General features: G+C 41.4%; 1 protein-coding gene across 1 annotated transcript in view; it reads left to right on the top strand.

The window, feature by feature from the left end:
- Window positions 1-20,973, top strand: part of fras1 (Fraser extracellular matrix complex subunit 1) — a 757,390-nt gene that overhangs the window by 21,114 nt on the left and 715,303 nt on the right. Inside the window, exon 2 of the mRNA XM_070871094.1 lies at window positions 11,957-11,988. Coding sequence (XP_070727195.1) covers window positions 11,957-11,988 — 32 coding nt within the window. The remainder of the gene's footprint in view (window positions 1-11,956; window positions 11,989-20,973) is intronic.

Raw genomic sequence — 20,973 nt, 5'->3', positions numbered from 1 at the left:
TCAAATGATGGATTCACTGAAAAATAATACATACTGCGCCCAAGTTTCGAGCCGCGCCTAGAACGGCGCAGACCTGACCTGGAAGCCCGTTTTTCGCGCCACAAAGTGTGCCTAAAAAAAACCTCCGTATTCTCCAGCTCCCTGCAGGTCCTCTGGCCCTCGGTGTAGCGCAGCAGGAGCTGTAGGGGGCGGAGCTAGGATCCTGCGCTGAAATCAGTGCCGGGACCTCTGCACATGCGCGCAAGTGCAGTAGCTCAAGGCACCCGAAACTGTCTGGGAGGGGCCCGAAGCACGCAGCCCCAAGCCCTGGCCGAATGGCCTCACTGGGGCTGTGTGAATAAGGCTCCTCCCACGGCCAGCTCCTGCTTCCTCCCGACCCGACTCGACTCCCGCTTTCCGCCCCCCGCTCCCGCCCCCGGACTGGACCCGATACCCGCCCCCCCGCCTCCAGACTAGATCCGACCTGACCTCCCTCTCCCTTCCTCCCCCCGACCCGAACCGAATCGACCTCCCTCCCACCACCCCCCCGACCCGAACCAACTATTTTAACCAGGGTATTTGTATTCCTATATGCATTAGTCGGTTCATTTCTTCGGGTTTATTTCCTCTGTTTGCTATTTCTTTGCAAAAAGGTAGACATAAGTATAAAATGGAGATTATTATTTAAAAATCTTATAAGTTGCTGTTTTGTCCATGTCTACATTACCCATTGATGTAACAGGGTTCTGAATGTTTCAACTTTAAATATTTTAATATAAATGTGAGTAACATTTCTTAAAGGAATGTTGTGGTTAATCATTCATGACAGTACACAGTACTTTTCATACCAGTGTACCATCCAATTATCATTGGCATAAAGGTTGGAACTCTATAAACACATAGGCATCCTGCTCCCAAAGTAAGTTTGGCGTTCAGACAGCAATTACGTCTGTCTGCATTCTGTAAATTTTCTTGAATCATATTGCTTACACATTACAGTATTTATTTTGCAAATAAAATGCACCACATTACATTAAATGTTGGTTGAAACTTAAATACTTGTTACAAACAAGTATGCACATTTGCAAAAATGGACTTCAAAGATGTTTCTCCGTATAACATGCACCAACTTCCAAAGCATTTTCTATAGTCAACTGAGGTACAAAATATCCTTCTTTTATACTATATACATTCTGCCGTCTCCCTACATAGAACAAAACCTGGGAATATAGAACAAATTCTGGGAACTATAGATCAGTCAGCTTAACGCCAGCGATAGGAAAGATACTGGAATCTCTCCAAAAAAAAGTGATAGACGAGCATCTAAAGACAGAAAATATAATAGAAAACAGCATGGAATCCAAGAGGCTTATGTCATGCTTAACTAACCTGATAGAATTAATTGATGAGGTAATGGAAAGAGTAGACAAGGGTAATGTGGTAGATGTCATATAATTGGATTTCAAAAATGCACCTTACTTTCAATAAGGTACCACAAGATAGGCTCGTGACATAGGTTAAGGCATGTGGAGTCAGGGGACAAATAGCTGAATGGATAGAAAATTGGCTAAAAATAGAAAGCAGAGAGTAGGGGTGAATGGTAGTTATTCAGATTGGAGGAAGGTAAAAGTGGTGGTCCATAAGGATCAGTGCTGAGGCCACTGTTATTGATAATATACATTTAATTCAATATCAACATTTGTAGATGATACCAAATTGGTGGGTGGGGGGGTGTGTGGGTGGGGGTTGTGGGCAGATAGCTAACACTGAGGAAAAATCCGGGGTCAGTCAATGGATTCCGCTGCATGGCCGCCACAAAACGGCGGTAACGGGCCATATCTAGACCCTGAATATTGACCTCCCTGTGTCCTGTGCAGCATCAAGTCATTGTGGAGAAGGTTGGTATTGTTGTTGGTGTAGATGATGTGCCTGATGATCTGGTGTTCGGGCTGATTGTGGTGGGATTCTGAGGACCTGTGTGAGAAAGTATAAAGGGCACTGATACTGATGGAATAGATGGCAGGTAAAGTAGAGATGACAGAAGTGATCTGTCAATGGTGGGAGAGGTAATGAGGTCAGATTGGATGGAGACTTGTGTAAAGAATTGCAGCATTCTGATGTTTGTAGTGGAAATGTATTTTATAAAAGCTAGTAGCTAAGGGAATATTTCTCAATCAAATGGGAGCTTTGACTTGACATTTGAAGCTGTCAACTCATCAGTTGATTCAATGGCCAGTGACCTCCTGCCTCAGCTTCACAGATGAGGTCTAGACACAACAGGAAATTGGTGGGTGACCTGTCAAATTCACAAAGCTGGGAAAAAAGCATTGTTAAGTGACTGTAAACAAACCACTAATGATTTTAATTGCCTTCCCCGCCTCTGCGTGTCGCCCCTGACAGATCCGACATTTGGGAAAGGTGCACGGCAGCGGGTTGACTGCGGGGTCCTGATCCACTGTCAAAAAAAATGTTTCCCACCTAAACTGCCACCAATCATGCTGACCCCACTTGAAAATGACCCCCATTATCATTATCTCTGTTTCTGTCTCCACAGATGATACCAAACCTGCTGAGTATTTCCAGCATTTTCTGTTTTTATTTCAGATTTCCAGCCTCCGCAGTATTTTGCTTTTATATAAGAGAGAGCCCATATTCTCTGACTTAGCAAGGCCAGTGCAGATCCACTAGTTTATCTGAAAATGTAAATGTTATGTAATGAGAAACCTGAACAGTAGTATATAATATTGAAACTACTATGCAGAGCCTCCTACCTCCTTCATTCACAAAATGTGCCATTCACATTTTACCATTCTCATTCATTTCTTCTAATACTGAGTTTTTCATTAGTAAGTACCTCTCTTTGCATGCTCATTATGACCACTTTCTGTTTGCACCATCAAATATTGTTGATCATTTTGTAACCTCTTGTTAGTTCTGTAAATCAGGTGTTTTATCATACCTTTGGTTAAAGTTGGTGATTCTTACTCTGCAGTTTTGACTTGAAGACTAAGTAATGGGAAAGGATGTTTATAAAATATTAGCATGCAGATCCACTATGCAATATCAAATAATGGATTCACTGAAAAATAATACATACTATTTTAACCAGGATATTTGTATTCCTATATGCATTAGTAGGTTCATTTCTTAGGGTTTATTTTCTCTGTTTGCTATTTCTTTGCAAAAAGGTAGACAAAAGTATAAAATGGGGATTATTATTTAAAAATCTTATAAGTTGCTGTTTTGTCCATGTCTACATTACACATTGATGTAACAGGGTTCTGAATGTTTCAACTTTAAATAATTTAATATAAATGTGAGTAACATTTCTTAAAGGAATGTTGTGGCTAATCATTAATGACAGTACACAGTACTTTTCATACCAGTGTACCATCCAATTATCATTGGCATATAGGTTGGAACTCTATAAACACATAGGCATCCTGCTCCCAAAGTAAGTTTGGCGTTCAGACAGCAATTACATCTGTCTGCATTCTGAAAATTATTTTCTTGAATCATATTGCTTACACATTACAGTATTTATTTTGCAAATAAAATGCACTACATTACATTAGATGTTGGTTGAAACTTAAATACTTGTTACAAACAAGTATGCACATTTGCAAAAATGGACTTCAAAGATGTTTCTCCGTATAACATGTACCAACTTCCAAAGCATTTTCTATAGTCAACTGAGGTACAAAATATCCTTCTTTTATACTATATACATTCTGCCGTCTCCCTACATAGAACAAAACCTGGGAATATAGAACAAATTCTGGGAACTATAGATCAGTCAGCTTAACACCAGCGGTAGGAAAGATACTGGAATCTCTCCAAAAAAAAGTGATAGACGAGCATCTAAAGACAGAAAATATAACAGAAAACAGCATGGAATCCAAAAGGCTTATGTCATGCTTAACTAACCTGATAGAATTAATTGATGAGGTAATGGAAAGAGTAGACAAGGGTAATGTGGTAGATGTCATATACTTAGATTTCAAAAATGCACCTTATTTTCAATAAGGTACCACAAGATAGGCTCGTGACATAGGTTAAGGCATGTGGAGTCAGGGGACAAATAGCTGAATGGATAGAAAATTGGCTAAAAATAGAAAGCAGAGAGTAGGGGTGAATGGTAGTTATTCAGATTGGAGGAAGGTAAAAGTGGTGGTCCATAAGGATCAGTGCTGAGGCCACTGTTATTGATAATTTACATTTAATTCAATATCAGCATTTGTAGATGATACTAAATTGGTGGGTGGGGGGGTGTGTGGGTGGGGGTTGTGGGCAGATAGCTAACACTGAGGAAAAATCCCGGGTCAGTCAATGGGTTCCGCTGCATGGCCGCCACAAAACGGTGGTAACGGGCCATATCTAGACCCTGAATATTGACCTCCCTGTGTCCTGTGCAGCATCAGGTCATTGTGGAGAAGGTTGGTATTGTTGTTGGTGCAGATGATGTGCCTGATGATCTGGTGTTCGGGCTGATTGTGGTGGGATTCTGAGGACCTGTGTGAGAAAGTATAAAGGGCACTGATACTGATGGAATAGATGGCAAGTAAAGTAGAGATGACAGAAGTGATCTGTCAATGGTGGGAGAGGTAATGAGGTCAGATTGGATGGAGACTTGTGTGAAGAATTGCAGCATTCTGATGTTTGTAGTGGAAATGTATTTTATAAAAGCTAGTAGCTAAGGGAACATTTCTCAATCAAATGGGAGCTTTGACTTGACATTTGAAGCTGTCAACTCATCAGCTGATTCAATAGCCAGTGACCTCCCGCCTCAGCTTCACAGATGAGGTCTAGACACAACAGGAAATTGGTGGGTGACCTGTCAAATTCAAAAAGCTGGGAAAAAAGCATTGTTAAGTGACTGTAAACAAACCACTAATGATTTTAATTGCCTTCCCCGCCTCTGCGTTTCGCCCCTGACAGATCCGACATTTGGGAAAGGTGCACGGCAGCGGGTTGACAGCGGGGTCCTGATCCACTGTCAAAAAAAATGTTTCCCACCTAAACTGCCACCGATCATGCTGACCCCACTTGAAAATGACCCCCATTATCATTATCTCTGTTTCTGTCTCCACAGATGATACCAAACCTGCTGAGTATTTCCAGCATTTTCTGTTTTTATTTCAGATTTCCAGCCTCCGCAGTATTTTGCTTTTATATAAGAGAGAGCCCATATTCTCTGACTTAGCAAGGCCAGTGCAGATCCACTAGTTTATCTGAAAATGTAAATGTTATGTAATGAGAAACCTGGACAGTAGTATATAATATTGAAACTACTATGCAGAGCCTCCTACCTCCTTCATTCACAAAATGTGCCATTCACATTTTACCATTCTCATTCATTTCTTCTAATACTGAGTTTTTCATTAGTAAGTACCTCTCTTTGCATGCTCATTATGACCACTTTCTGTTTGCACCATCAAATATTGTTATAATTTTGTAACCTCTTGTTAGTTCTGTAAATCAGGTGTTTTATCATATCTTTGGTTAAAGTTGGTGATTCTTACTCTGCAGTTTTGACTTGAAGACTAAGTAATGGGAAAGGATGTTTATAAAATATTAGCATGCAGATCCACTATGCAATATCAAATAATGGATTCACTGAAAAATAATACATACTATTTTAACCAGGATATTTGTATTCCTATATGCATTAGTAGGTTCATTTCTTAGGGTTTATTTTCTCTGTTTGCTATTTCTTTGCAAAAAGGTAGACAAAAGTATAAAATGGGCATTATTATTTAAAAATCTTATAAGTTGCTGTTTTGTCCATGTCTACATTACACATTGATGTAACAGGGTTCTGAATGTTTCAACTTTAAATAATTTAATATAAATGTGAGTAACATTTCTTAAAGGAATGTTGTGGTTAATCATTAATGACAGTACACAGTACTTTTCATACCAGTGTACCATCCAATTATCATTGGCATAAAGGTTGGAACTCTATAAACACATAGGCATCCTGCTCCCAAAGTAAGTTTGGCGTTCAGACAGCAATTACATCTGTCTGCATTCTGAAAATTATTTTCTTGAATCATATTGCTTACACATTACAGTATTTATTTTGCAAATAAAATGCACCACGTTACATTAGATGTTGGTTGAAACTTAAATACTTGTTACAAACAAGTATGCACATTTGCAAAAATGGACTTCAAAGATGTTTCTCCGTATAACATGCACCAACTTCCAAAGCATTTTCTATAGTCAACTGAGGTACAAAATATCCTTCTTTTATACTGTATACATTCTGCCGTCTCCCTACATAGAACAAAACCTGGGAATATAGAACAGATAGCTAACTGTGAGGAACAATGCAACACAATACAAGAAGACATTAGAAAACTTGCAGTCTGGGGAGTTAGGTGGCAAATGAACTTTAACATAGATAAATGTGAGGCTATGCACTTTGGTAGGAAAAGTAGAAATATTGCCTGCATCTGAGAAAAAATAAACTGAATGGGGTGGAACTACAAAGGGATCTAGAGATACAGGTGAACAAATCATTAAATGCAACATCGCAGGTTAGGAAAGCAATTTAAAAATTCTAACAAAACACTGGGATTTTTGTCAAGGGGTATAGAGTTTGAAAGTAGTGGAGTTATGTTAGTAACTAGTATAGGACCTTGGTCAGGCTGCATTTAGAGTACCATGCTCAGTTCTGGTCTCCATACTATAAAAGGGACATAGAAGCTCTGGAGTAAGTGCAAAAAAGATTTACAAGGATTGTACCAGAACTGAGAGATTACAGCTATCGGCAAGATTGAATAGGTTGGGGCTTTTTTCTTTAGAAAAGTGAAGACTTAAAGATGATCGGATGGAGGTCTTTAAAATTATGAATGGGTTGGACAAGATCGATGTGGTGAGAATGCTTCCATTTGTGGGAGAATTCAAAACAAGGGGCCAATAAATACAAGATAGTCATCAATAAATCCAATAGGGAAATAAGGAGAAATTTTTTTACTCAGGGCATGATTAGAATGTAGAACCCGCTACCTCAGGAAATGGTTGAAGCAAATAGCTTATAGAAACATAGAAACATAGAAAATAGGTGCTGGAGTAGGCCATTCAGCCCTTCGAGCCTGCACCACCATTCAATAAGATCATGGCTGATCATTCCCTCAGTACCCCTTTCCCGCTTTCTCTCCATACCCCTTGATCCCTTTAGCCATCAGGGCCATATCTAACTCCCTCTTGAATATATCCAATGAACTGGCATCAACAACTCTCTGCGGCAGGGAATTCTACAGGTTAACAACTCTCTGAGTGAAGAAGTTTCTCCTCATCTCAGTCCTAAATGGCCTACCCCTTACCTTAAGACTGTGTCCCCTGGTTCTGGACTTTCCCAACATCGGGAAAATTCTTCCCGCATCTAACCTGTCCAGTCCCGTCAGAATCTTATACGTTTCTATGAGATCCCTTCTCATCCTTCTAAACTCCACTGTATAAAGGCCCAGTTGATCCACTCTCTTCTCATATGTTAGTCCAGCCATCCCTGGAATCAGTCTGGTGAACCTTCGCTGCACTCCCTCAATAACAAGAACGTCCTTCCTCAGATTAGGAGACCAAAACTGAACACAATATTCCAGGTGAGGTCTCACCAAGGCTTGTACAACTGCAGTAAGACCTCCCTGCTCCTATACTCAAATCCCCTAGCTATGAAGGCCAACATACCATTTGCCTTCTTCACCGCCAGCTGTACTTGTATGCCAACTTTCTATGACTGATGAACCATGACACCCAGATCTCGTTGCACCTCCACTTTTCCTAATCTGCCACCATTCAGATAATGTTCTGCATTCGTGATTTTGCAACCAAAGTGGATAACCTCACATTTATCCACATTATACTGCATCTGCCATGCATTTGCCCATTCACCTAACCTGTCCAAGTCACCCTGCAGCCTCTGAGCATCCTCCTCACGGCTCACACCGCCACCCAGTTTAGTGTCATCTGCAAACTTAGAGATATTATACTCGATTGCTTCATCTAAATCATTAATGTATATTGTAAAGAGCTGGGATCCCAGCACTGAGCCCTGCGGCACTCCACTAGTCACTGCCTGCCATTCTGAAAAGGACCTGTTTATCCCGACTCTCTGCTTCCTGTCTGCCAACCAGTTCTCTATCCACGTCAGCACATTGCCCCCAATACCATATGATTTGATTTTGCACACCAATCTCTTGTGTGGGACTTTGTCAAAAGTCTTTTGAAAGTCCAATTACACCGTCAAATACCATTATATACTGTCAAAAGGAAACTAGATGAGTACACGAGAGAAAAAGGAATAAAAAAATATGGTGAAAGGCTGAGATGAGGTAGATAAAATGGGAGGAGCCACCTGTGGAGTATAAACACCAGCATAGATGAGTTGGGCCGAATGCCCTGTTTCTGTGCTGTATATTCTATGTAATTCAATGTACACAGCTTTCTATTCTCTCCTCCTAAAGGTAGTATTTCATGCAAGCTACAGTTAAGCTTAGACAGAGAATGTTGCTCAGTTATGGGGTTATCAGAATCATCAAACACATGGGAGGTCAGTGATACAACCTGAAACCTTTTGGGTCTGTATGACTCAGTGTTGCTGCACAGATGCGTTGATGTTTTGTTCCCAATTTTCTCCCTTTCATTTGAAAGCACTGGTTCCTGCTGGGGTACTGGTGTCGCAGTACTCCAGTACCATACCCAATTGAACCTTGTTCATGCATAATCTTAGACAGGGACTGTTGGCAGAGTATGGAGGGCATGGGTGAGCCTGATCCTGCTTTCATCCAATATCCACACGAGCGGTCTTCAGGAGCAGGTTTGCCAGCTAATTTTTCCCTTCTGTAGCTTAGGGTGGGGAGCTGATGTGAATTGTATTTTATTTGAATTATAAATGCTCTCGCGTAGAAATTATTCTGCTATCTTCAAAGTGAAGATGAAAGAGGCCTTCCAAGAAGAAGGAAAACAGAGCAGCAGCATGTGAGATCAAATTGAATTAGTCCAGAATATGTGATCAGTGAAGTACAATGTTCTCACATGCTCTTCCATGAGCAAGGCTCAACCTGCTTTATAGGGTAAATTAACAGAATTTGAAAAATGACTGCAGCATTAGATGCTGATGACACAAGTAGTGTCTGGATCAGTTCCTATGGATTGGAGGGTAGCTAATGTAACCCCATTTTTAAAAAAAGGAGTGAGAGAGAAAACAGGGAATTATAGACCGGTAAGCCTGATATCAGTAATGGGGAAAATGTTGGAATCAATTATTAAAGATGTAATAGCGGTGCATTTGGAAAGCAGTGACAGGATCGGTCCAAGTCAGCATGGATTTATGAAAGGGAAATCATGCTTGATAAATCTTCTATAATTTTTTGAGGATGTAACTAGCAGAGTGAACAAGGGAGAACCATTGAATGTAGTGTATTTGGACTTTCAAAAGGCTTTTGACAAGGTCCCACACAAGAGATTAGTGTGCAAAATTAAAGCACATGGTATTGGGGGTAATGTATTGACGTGGATAGAGAACTGGTTGGCAGACAGAAAGCAGAGAGTCGGGATAAACGGGTCCTTTTCAGAATGGCAGGCAGTGACTAGTGAGGTACCGCAAGGTTCAGTACTGGGACTCCAGCGATTTCCAATATACATCAATGATTTAGATGAAGGAATTGAATGTAATATCTCCAAGTTTGCAGATGACACTAAGCTGGGTGGCAGTGTGAGCTGTGAGGAGGATGCTAAGAGGCTGCAGGGTGACTTGGACAGGTTAGGTGAGTGGGCAAATGCATGGCTGATGCAGTATAATATAGATAAATGTGAGGTTATCCACTTTGGTGGCAAAAACAGGAAGGCAGAATATTACCTGAATGATGACAGATTAGTAAAAGGGGAGGTGCAACGAGACTTGGGTGTCATGGTACATCAGTCATTGAAAGTTGGCATGCAGGTACAGCAGGCGGTAAAGAATGCAAATGGCATGTTGACCTTCATAGCGAGAGGATTTGAGTATAGGAGCAGGGAGGTCTTACTTCAGTTGTACAGGGCCTTGGTGGGGCCACGCCTTGAATATTATGTACAGTTTTGGTCTCCTAATCTGAGGACGGACGTTCTTGTTATTGAGGGAGTGCAGCGAAGGTTCACCAGACTGATTCCCGGGATGGCAGGACTGACATATGAAGAAAGACTAGATCGACTCGGCTTATATTCACTGGAATTTAGAAAAATGAGAGGGGATCTCATAGAAACATATAAAATTCCGACGGGATTGGACAGGTTAGATGCAGGAAGAATGTTCCCGATGTTGGGGAAGTCCAGATCCAGGGGTCACAGTCTAAGGATAAGGGGTAAACCATTTAGGTCCGAGATGAGGAGAAACTTCTCACTCAGAGAATTGTGAACCTGTGGAATTCTCTACCACAGAAAGTTGTTGAGGCCAGTTTGTTAGATGTATTCAAAAGGGAGTTAGATGTGGCCCTTACGGCTAAAGGGATCAAGAGGTATGGAGAGAAAGCAGGAATGGGGTACTGAAGTTGCAAAAATGGTCAGCCATGATCATATTGAATGGTGGTGCTGGCTCGAAGGGCCGAATGGCCTACTTCTGCACCTATTTTCTATGTTTCTATGAAAAATGGTCAGTAATATCAGCATTTGACTGTAAGCTGCGTGGTGTGACCCGGAGTAAAATCTGAGAGTCATCAAGGCTAGCGAAAATAGGAAGAGGAATGTAAATGTATGCACACATACAACAGTGGGATAAGCATTGGCATCTGATGAAAGAAAGGATTACTACATCTAGGACTTGTTGCAGAGAGACCTGGAAGTTGTCAACTTCCAGCGTATTTTAAACACTGATGAAATTCCAATGAGCTTTACTGTTCCCAAAAATTATGAGCAAACTAGTAAAGTGAACAGTCCATGTCAGTGTATAAAGATAGCCTTGAACCGACCAGTTTTGTTATGATACAGGTGTGTATAACTCATGAACTCTGCAGACGACAATTTTAATTTTTAAACTTTTTTTTAGCTGAAGACTTTACTACATGAAAAATTACTCTTCAGGGTCATTGTCATGAACAACATGAATTGTTGGATGACTGGAGATATGATGGTGAAGTGGGTTGAATGGGTCTGGTATCAAAGACAAGGAACAATATGGTCCTTTCTGTACTGGCTTGTTGGTGGTACTCTCACCTCTGCGCAGAAGGTTGTGGGTTGAAGCCCCATTCCTGAGACTGGAGCCCAAAATCTAGGCTATCGGGGAGTGCTGCACTGTCGGATCTGTCTTTCAAGCAAAATGTTAAATCAAGGCTCCGTCTGCCTGCTCAGGTGGGCGTAAAAGGTCCCATGGCACTATTTGAAAAAGAGCAGGTAAGATATCCCACAGTCCTGGACAGCATTTATCCCTCAACCATCATTATTAAAAATAGATTATCTGGTCATTTATTTCATGCACCTGAAAACCTACCTCTTTGACCAAGCTTTTGGTCACCTGTCCCAATGTTTACTTCTCTGGGTCAGTGTTAATTTATGTCTGATTATGTTCCTGTGAAAGCGCCTCAGGACATTTTACTACATCAAAGGCGCTATATAAATGCAAGTTGTTGTGAGGATACTACAACTCGACAATCTATATCTATGCACTTCTGGGAGTGGCTAGTGGGTTTTGGAGACCAATTGGAGTGTTCTCAGAACGACTCTGGCTGAGATGAGGCAACTCAACACAAAGTAGCGATTGAATAATTGTACAGTTTCGTAGTGCACCACAGAGTGCATTCACCCACTGAGCCATCTGAAAAGGAGGTACTCTTCAGTCTGTTCACTCTTACCATTTAATATTTTAGTATAATAGAGGAAACAATCTGAAATGTGACAAAAATTGTTAGCATATGTATTGCTGAAGTAATATTAGAATTGAACTCTTTTATCAAATTTAAATAATTCATTATCAGCGAACTGACTTCCTGTTTTCTTTCGCCAGGTGCATGCATCCACCAGGGGTCACTTTTTGCGGTAGGTCAAAATTTACCGTATGTTTTCCGAGAGTTGCATTTTTATTATATAGGTGTATGACCGTCATACTGATGATGTCTGGCTTTGTATGGCTGTTTGTTATACCCGCGCTTAAGATATTGCTGCAATCAGGACATGCTAGATTTAATCCACAAGGAAAGGGAAAAATAGGACCATTTATTATTCATAAAACAAATGTAATTAAAGTAAATAAATGACTAATAATACGATATGGTTTAGCAACGAGGAACTGTTGCATCTCACATGCAAAGTAAAAATTAATCACGTGCCACAAATCTGTTACACTTTCAATTGTACCTTGCTGTATTTTTGTAATGCATGGCACACTGCTGTTTCACTTTCTGTGAGATTAGAAATTGTGTTCAGCCTGCCACTGCTGTGAAGTGTGAAATGAACCACTGACTATTGCTGTAAAATTATTTTGAAATTAGGCTGTGTTGTGTTAATATTTGGAGAGGAGAGCAGGTTTTAATTTGATTTAAAATGAAGTTCTCCTCCACCCACCACTGTTTTCATACTCATTAGAGACCTTTTGACTTTAAATTATGCATCTGAAGATTTGTATAATGCTCTAAGGAGTTGGTTTGAAGTAAACACTGCGATAGCTGGTCTGAATAGTCTTTTATCGAATTCCATTACATGTGCTCTACCAATGCACATCTTAAACAAGTTAAATTATTTGTTCGATCTACTGAACCACAGGGCTTGAATTTAATTTCTTTGTCAAGTAACAACATTTTTGATCATGTCAAAGACAAATGTTCTTTTATGCAAGTGACATCAATCAGAATTCGAGCAAGATTAATGTTCAGGTGTACAATGTACAGCATTACTGCTAGAATACTGCTCCTCACCTTTTTGTTAGTGACTGTAACAAGACGGAAACCATTTTTGTAGAACATGAGCATGCTCAACTGTTCAGGATTTCATTGATTTGCAAGATTACATTATATAATGTAACAGTTTTAGCTTCAAGTAGAGCTATTATAAACAGAATTTCCTTCAGTGCAGCACTTTGATTTTGCAACATTTCAATTTACGACACAGCTCCTTTAGCTGAATTGTTTTGAACGCTTCCCCTCCCACCAAAAAAGTCTCTGGATATTAGACTTATGTGGAAAATAGGTTTATGACAAATATGAGGTACAGAATACAGTTGAAAGCCAGACAGAATACAGAGAGTGCAGGGTAAATTTAAAAAGGTTATAATAAGGGCATGAAGAGAGAGAGTGTAATGAACGTAATGACTCAAAAGACTTGTTACTGTAAACTGCTTCAGCTGTAAACCTGATCCAACTTTATTTGCGCCCAAAGTAACCCGCATGACATGGTACCCGCGCTTATATACCAGTGACCGCGCACGCGCGCGTACAGCCTGATGACCTCCGACAGTGGTGCCCCCTGGTGCCTGGTGACCCCCAAGCATAAATACATAACAACATCCCCTTTCAAGATCTTAATATCAGTCTTTTTACAAATTAAGACGGTCTGTGTCTTTCCGCTCACGAGTTGATCGTCTCAGTTCAACTTCAGTTTTAGGCAAGAGTTCTGAATCAGTTGTGACTGAAGGCTGAGTAACCGATCTGATGGGAGTGGTAATGACCACATCAGGGACTGGAGGTCCAGGTTCAAAAATGACAGCAAAGTCTTCTGATGAATGAACATCGGTTGGTTGGTTACTAACTGCATCTTCCTCAAGCGGTTTCAGTTCATCCGTGTGCCGCAGTTTTATCTGATCAACATATTTCCTGCATATTTGCTCATTCTTGAGCACGACAATAAACAGTCTGTTACCCTCCTTGGCTGTAACAGTACCGGCGATCCACTTTGGACCTTGACCATAGTTCAGTACATAAACCGGATCGTTGACAGAGATGTCACGTGACACAGCAGCACGATCTTGATACCCTTGCTGACTTTGATGTCTGTTTTCAACACAATCATTCAAATCGGGATGAACAAGAGAGAGCTTGGTCTTGAGATTTCTCTTCATCAGTAGTTCAGCAGGGGAGACCCCAGTAAGCGTATGAGGTCTGGTTCTGTAACTGAGCAGTATACAGGACAAGCGAGTCTACAGTGATCCCTGAGTTACACATTTCATACTCTGCTTGATCGTTTGAACAGCACGCTCTGCTTGACCATTAGAAGCAGATTTGAATGGGGCTGACCTCACATGTTTAATACCATTGAGTTTCATGAGCTCTTGAAACTCCAGACTTGTGAAGCAAGATCCGTTGTCGCTCACAACAATGTCAGACAAACCATGAGTAGCAAACATGACAGGAAGACTCACAATAGTAGCTGTAGATGTACTGGATGACATAATAATATACTGTATCCACTTTGAATATGCATCCACTACAACAAAAAACATCTTTCCCAGGAAAGGGCCCACAAAATCGATGTGGATCCTCGACCATGGTTTAGATGGCCACGACCAAAGACTCAGCGGAGATTCTGCTGGTACTTTACTTAGCTGCATGCAAGTATTGCACTGATGCACACATGATTCCAGATCAGAGTCAATTCCAGGCCACCATACATGACACTTAGCAATGGCTTTCATCATGACAATACCAGGATGAGTGCTATGTAGTTCACGTACAAATTTTTCTCTATCTTTCTTAGGCATAACAACACGATTACCTCACAATCTGACTGAATGGACAGTTTATCTTTGCGACGGTTGTAAGGTTTGGTCTCATCACACATTTCCATAGATTTTGCAGACCAATCACCATTGAGGACACAGCGTTTCACAACCGATAAAATAAGGTCATAGCTGGTCGAGATCGTAACTTGTTAAGCAGTGGCAGGAGTTCCTTCATTCTCAAAAGCAGCCATTACTAACAGTAGATCTGCAAGTTGAGGCGTCTCCATATCAGGTGTGGGCAAAGGCAGATGACTCAGTACATCGGCACAATTCTCAGTGCCAGGTCTATGACAAGTAACATAATCATAGGCAGACAATGTCAACGCCCATCTCTGGATATGGGACAATACATTGGTATTAATACCTTTGTTTTCCGAAAGCAATGAAACGAGTGGCTTGGGATCCGTTTCTCGTTCAAAACGAAGACCAAACAGGTACTGAGGCATCTTTTTGACCCCATACACACAGGCCAAAGCTTCTTTTTCTACAATGCTGTAAGCTCTTTCCGCCTTTGACAAACTTCTCGAAGCATACGCAACAGGTTGTAGCTTACCTGACTCATTTGCTTGTTGGAGTACACAACCAACCCCATATGATGAAGCATCGCAGGCCAATACAAAACGCTTACATGAATCATAATGAACAAGCAACTTGTTTGAACAGAGCAGATTCTTAGCTTTCTCAAAGGCTCTATCATGTGACACACCGCAGATCCAGTTGTCGCCTTTTCTGAGCAGCACGTGCAGTGGCTCTAACAAAGTGTTCAATCTGGGTAAGAAATTACCAAAGTAGTTGAGTAGCCCAAGGTGCATTTTTGATGGCATTGTTTTTCGAATCAGTGGGCCTGATGCCATCAGCAGCAATCTTCCTCCCCAGGAATTCAACTTCAGGTGCCATGAAGACACACTTCGAACGTTTCAGCCTGAGTCCCACTTTGTCCAGACAATGTAGGACTTCTTCAAGATTGTTCAGATGTTCATTAGTGTCGCGACCTGTGATCAGAATGTCATCTTGAAACACGACAGTTCTAGGAACGGACTTCAGTAGACTCTCCATATTCCTCTGAAATATGGCTGCAGCCGAACGAATTCCAAAAGGACACCTGTTGTAGACAAACAATCCTTTATGGGTGTTGATGCAGGTGAGTTTCTTCGAAGTGTTGACAAACTCCTGTGTCATATAGGCCGATGTCAGATCCAGTTTAGTGAACTACTTTCCACCAGCTAGCATGGCGAACAGGTCATCAGCTTTTGGTAATGGGTACTGATCCTCTTTCGAAAATCGGTTAATCGTAACTTTGTAGTCTCCACAAATCCTGACAGTGCATCACTCTTCAGCACATGAACAATAGAACTGACCCACTCGTTAAACTCGACCGGTGATATGACCCTTTCACGTTGGAGTCTGTTAAGCTCAATTTAAACCACCTCCCTCATCATGCAGGGAACAGACCGAGCCTTATGATAGACAGGCCTTGCATCAGAATCCAGATGAATCTGCACCTTGGCTCCAGTAAAATTACCAATGCCGAGTTCAAACAAAGAAAGAAACTTATTCAACACTTGAGCACACAAAGTATCATCCACCGATGACAATGCTTTGATATCATTCCAATTCCACTTGATTTTCTCGAGCCGATTCTTGCTGAATAGCGTTGGACCATTACCTGGGATGATCCATAATGGTAGATCATGAACCACACCATCATATGACAACTTGACTACTGCACTGCCAACCACCGGTATGAATTCCTTAGTGTAAGTACGCAACTTGGCCTTCACTGGACTCCGCTTAGGCTTCACAGCCTCAGTGTCCCACAGCTTGTCGAATGTCCTTTGGCTCATTATTGACTGACTCGCACCCGTGTCCAACTCCATTGATGTCGGCACGCCATTCAGCTTCACATTAATGATTATCGGCTGGGTCCTTTCCAAGAACGAATACAGACCATACACTTTCTCCTTTGGTTGTGTATCCGGGCCAGCACTGGTCATCATCAGCAATGTGATGAGCGGCAGCACGCTTGCTCAGTTGTGGGCACATTCTCTGCAGATGCCCCACTTTTGAACAGCCATTACAGGAGTACCGTTTAAACTGACACTGATGAGACTGACACTGATGTCCCCACAACGGCAACAGGGTGAAATCGGATTCGTACCAGTTGGCGGACTTTGAGCAGCTACAGGTTTCACATAAGCAGTCGAGTTGGCCCTGCCATAAGCAGCTCTGCCAAACGACGACACAATCTTGTTTACAGTACCTGCCGTGGAGCTCCGACTCTTCGATGATATCTGCCTCAAATTATCATCAGCTATCATGCATGCCTGGGCAGTCGCGATGGCCTTGCTCAAATCCAGCTTCTCTTCAGCCAATAACTTCCGAAAAATCGTATCATGGTTGATGCCTATCACAAAGAAATCTTGCAGCATGTCTTCCAACACGTTTCCAAACTTACACGAGTCAGCAAGATGTTGCAGGTCGGCGACGAATCCCGACATATCCTGGCCCTTAGCACGAACATATGTGTAGAAGCGATAGCGTGAGATGATGATCCCCTCTCCAGGCTTAAGATGGTCACGCACCTAAGCACGCAAATCCCCATATTCTTTGTCTGTTGGACGTAAAGGTGAGAGAAGATTCTTCATGAGGCCATAAATTTTTGGACCACAAACAGTGAGGAAAACCGCCCTGCGCCGAACTGCGTCAGCCTCTCCCTCCATTTTGTTGGCCACAAAATACTGATCCAGGCGGTCGAAAAAATCCACCCAATCCTCGGTATCCGCGAATCTCTCCAGAATTCCAATAGTGCCCATTGTACATGCAAAGCTTCTTAAGTTACCTCATCACCAAATGTAATGAATGTAATGACTCACAAGACTTGTTACTGCCTCAGGTGTAAACCTGATCCAACTTTATTCACGCCCAAAGTAACCTGCGTGACATGGTACCCGTGCTTATATACCAGTGACTGCGCACGCGTGCGTACAGCCCAATGACCTCCGGCAGTGGCGCCCCCTGGTGTCTGGTGACCCCAAGCATAAATACATAACAGAGAGTATGAGAAAACATGAGAAGGTAATGTAAAAGGGAATTCAAAAACCTTTTATAAACATAGAAACAGTAAAAGGATAGGTACAAAAAATGATGGGCCGATTAGGGATAAAAAAGGAAATCTTTTTGTGGAGTCAGAATGCATGACAAATAAGGTCATGAAAAGCAAAGCATGCAGTAGGGTTTATCTGTAGAGGGATAGAAATGAAAAGTAGAGAAGTTATGCTAAACTTGTATTGAACTTTGGTTAGACCACACTTGGGCCAGAATTTTCCTTACCTTGGTGGGTCCAGTATGGCCGGTGACCGTGGCGGGTCGCGACCCAGCTGCTTGCTCCATCTCGCTGTAGAAAATTAACTTACCTCAATGGGGCCTGTTCAATTCGCCCAGCGCGTTACCCAGCCAAATTAGATAGAGCGGGTCTGGTGATGTCATTCATTATGTGCATTAAGCCGGGATCCTTAAAGAGACAATGGCCACATTAAATTTTAAGTTTAATCTAACATAGTGGGTATTGAATCTTTACTGTACAATAATATAATCAAAGTTATATATGAGTGACACAGAAATATTTAAATAATATTATCATTAAGTAATATGACGCCATCTACAAATACGATCAAGATTATAATTTTAAAAGTACATTAATTGGGAAGTTATTGGTGCTTTAGTCACAAATCTATAGACTTTTGTAATAGGAACTAATACAAAGAAAAAATGTGTATATAGGTAACACATAAAATTGAGCAGATTTTAAATGTAATTGTGAAGGGGTGGATTCACAATCTTATGCAAGTTCAGCAGAAGAGTTGCAGAATCCCTGACAAACAGTGTAAGTCGTGTGTACAATGTGTTTCTGAGATTTCTACATATTTGCCGTTGAAGTTAACAATGGACAAGTGAGAGAACCTCTGCAGAAATTCACCCTAAAGTCTCAGATTGAAAAATTAACGTAATCATATTCAGGGACTGAAAGCAAATTGAACCAGTGGAACGAGTGATGAGAATGAAATTGTAATGATTGATGACTTGATTTAATGTGTAACTGGACAATCACAGTATACTGTGAGAAAAACCTATCCAGAAACAACATAAAAATTCATTTAAATGTTATATGTCATTTTTTATGGTGCAGATCAATTCACTGCAATTACTGTTGAGTTGGAAGGCAACAGCTGAGAATGGCCAGTGAAAAATGTATTACCGTTACCATCCAAGATAGCACTTGCATCCCTTCAGGAATTTCTGAATTAATATTTACCAGCAGCGAGTAGCTTTACAAGTAGAACAGAATCTCTATCAATCTGTTAGCTGATGTAATCAGCTTGTTATTATTTTGGTTTATTTTCCATGCTGTCCTCTCATCAGTTGGAGCAATGGCCGTGGAACTCCCGCCTCAGGTTGACAGACTTGGTTCCTGAGCTGCGTGAATCTCATGGCCATGCAGGGAAATTTAAAAGGAGGAAAATGACTCTTGAGTGCCTGTAAAGTACCTCACAATGATTTAAATTGGGTTCCCCGCCGCTGCAGGTCGGGTCGGCTCCACGATGACAGATGCATCTGTGGGAAAGGCGCGTTGGAGCGAGATGACAGCGGGGTCCCGACTCACGCCCACTACCATCACGGAAAATTTAGCCCTTGGAGTACTGTGTACAGTTCTGGTCGCTATATTACAAAGAAGATATAGAGGCACTGGAGAAGGTGCAAAAAAGATTTACAAGGATGATACCAGAACTGTGAGGTTATACCTATCAGGGAAGGATAATCAAGCTCGGTCTCTTTTTTTTTTGAAAAGAGAAGGCTGAGGAGTGACCGAAGAGAGGTCTTTAAAATTATGAAAGGTTTTGATAGAGTAGACAGAGAGTGTTTTCACTTGTGGGGAAGAACAAAACTAGAGTCCATCACTATAAGATAGCCGCCAAGAAATCAAATAGGGAATTCAGAAGAAACTTCTTTACCCAGAGTGGTGAGAATGTGGAACTCACTACCACAGGGAGTGGTTAAGGTGAATAGTGTAGAGGGCCCAGGTGGAGAGAAATCTAGAATGCTAAAGAGAAAAGAAAAGGAAGTAATGCAGGAAAGTGATTGTGGTAAGGATAACCAGATTATGTCAGGAAGGGACAGAACATACAAACAAAAGAGTACACTAACAAATAGGGTCCAGGTAAGAAAAAATAGCGAAATAGGGCTATAGTACAAAATAATGTTACGATGTCTAATAATGTTAAAAAGACAAATCTAAAAGCATTGTATCTGAATGCATGAAGCATCTGTAATAAGGTCGATGAATTAACAGCGCAAATAGATGTAAATGGATACGATATAGTTGCATTTACAGAGACATGGTTGCAAGGTGATCAGGGTTGGGAACTGAATATCCAAGGATATTTGATATTTCAGAAGAACGGGCAAAAAGGAAGAGGGGCTGATGTGGCGTTGTTAGTAAAGGATGAAATCAGAGCATCAGTGAGAAAGGGTATTGGTTCAGAAAATCAAGATGTATAATCAAGATGTGGAGCTAAGGGGCAGAAAACATTGGTGGGAGTTGTCTATAGGCCTGCAAACAGTAGTGGTAGTGTAGGGAATGGCATCAAACAGGAAATTAGAGATGCATGTAACAAGGGTACTACAGTAATCTTAGGTGATTTTAATCTACATATAGACTGTCCAAACCAAATTAGTAATAATACTGTGGCAGATGAATTCCTGGAGCGTGTATGAGATGGTTTTTCAGACCAGTATGTTGAGGAGCTTACTAGGGAACAGGCTATCCTCGATGGGGTATTGGGTAATGAGAAAAATAGAAAATAGGTGCAGGAGTAGGCCATTCGGCCCTTCGAACCTGCACCTCCATTGAATAAGATCATGGCTGATCATTCATCTCAGTACCCCTTTCCTGCTTTCTCTCCATACCCCGTGATCGCTTTAGCCGTAAGGGCCATATCTAACTCCCTCTTGAATATATCCAGTGAACTGGCATCAACAATTCTCTGCGCTAGAGAATTCCATAGGTTAACAACTCTCTGAGTGAAGAAGTTTCTCCTCATCTCGGTCCTAAATGGCTTACCCCTTATCCTTAGACTGTGTCCCCTGGTTCTGGACTTCCCCAACGTCGGGAACATTCTTCTTGCATCTAACCTGTCCAGTCCCGTCAGAATTTTATATGTTTCTATGAGATCCCCTTTCATCCTTCTAAACTCCAGTGAATACAGGCCCAGTCGATCCAGTCTATCCCCATATGTCAGTCCTGCTTTCTCGGG

This window comes from Pristiophorus japonicus, chromosome 2 (assembly GCF_044704955.1).
Source record: "Pristiophorus japonicus isolate sPriJap1 chromosome 2, sPriJap1.hap1, whole genome shotgun sequence".
NCBI classification, from domain to species: domain Eukaryota; kingdom Metazoa; phylum Chordata; class Chondrichthyes; family Pristiophoridae; genus Pristiophorus; species Pristiophorus japonicus.
This window is presented reverse-complemented; position numbering and strand designations above follow the sequence as displayed.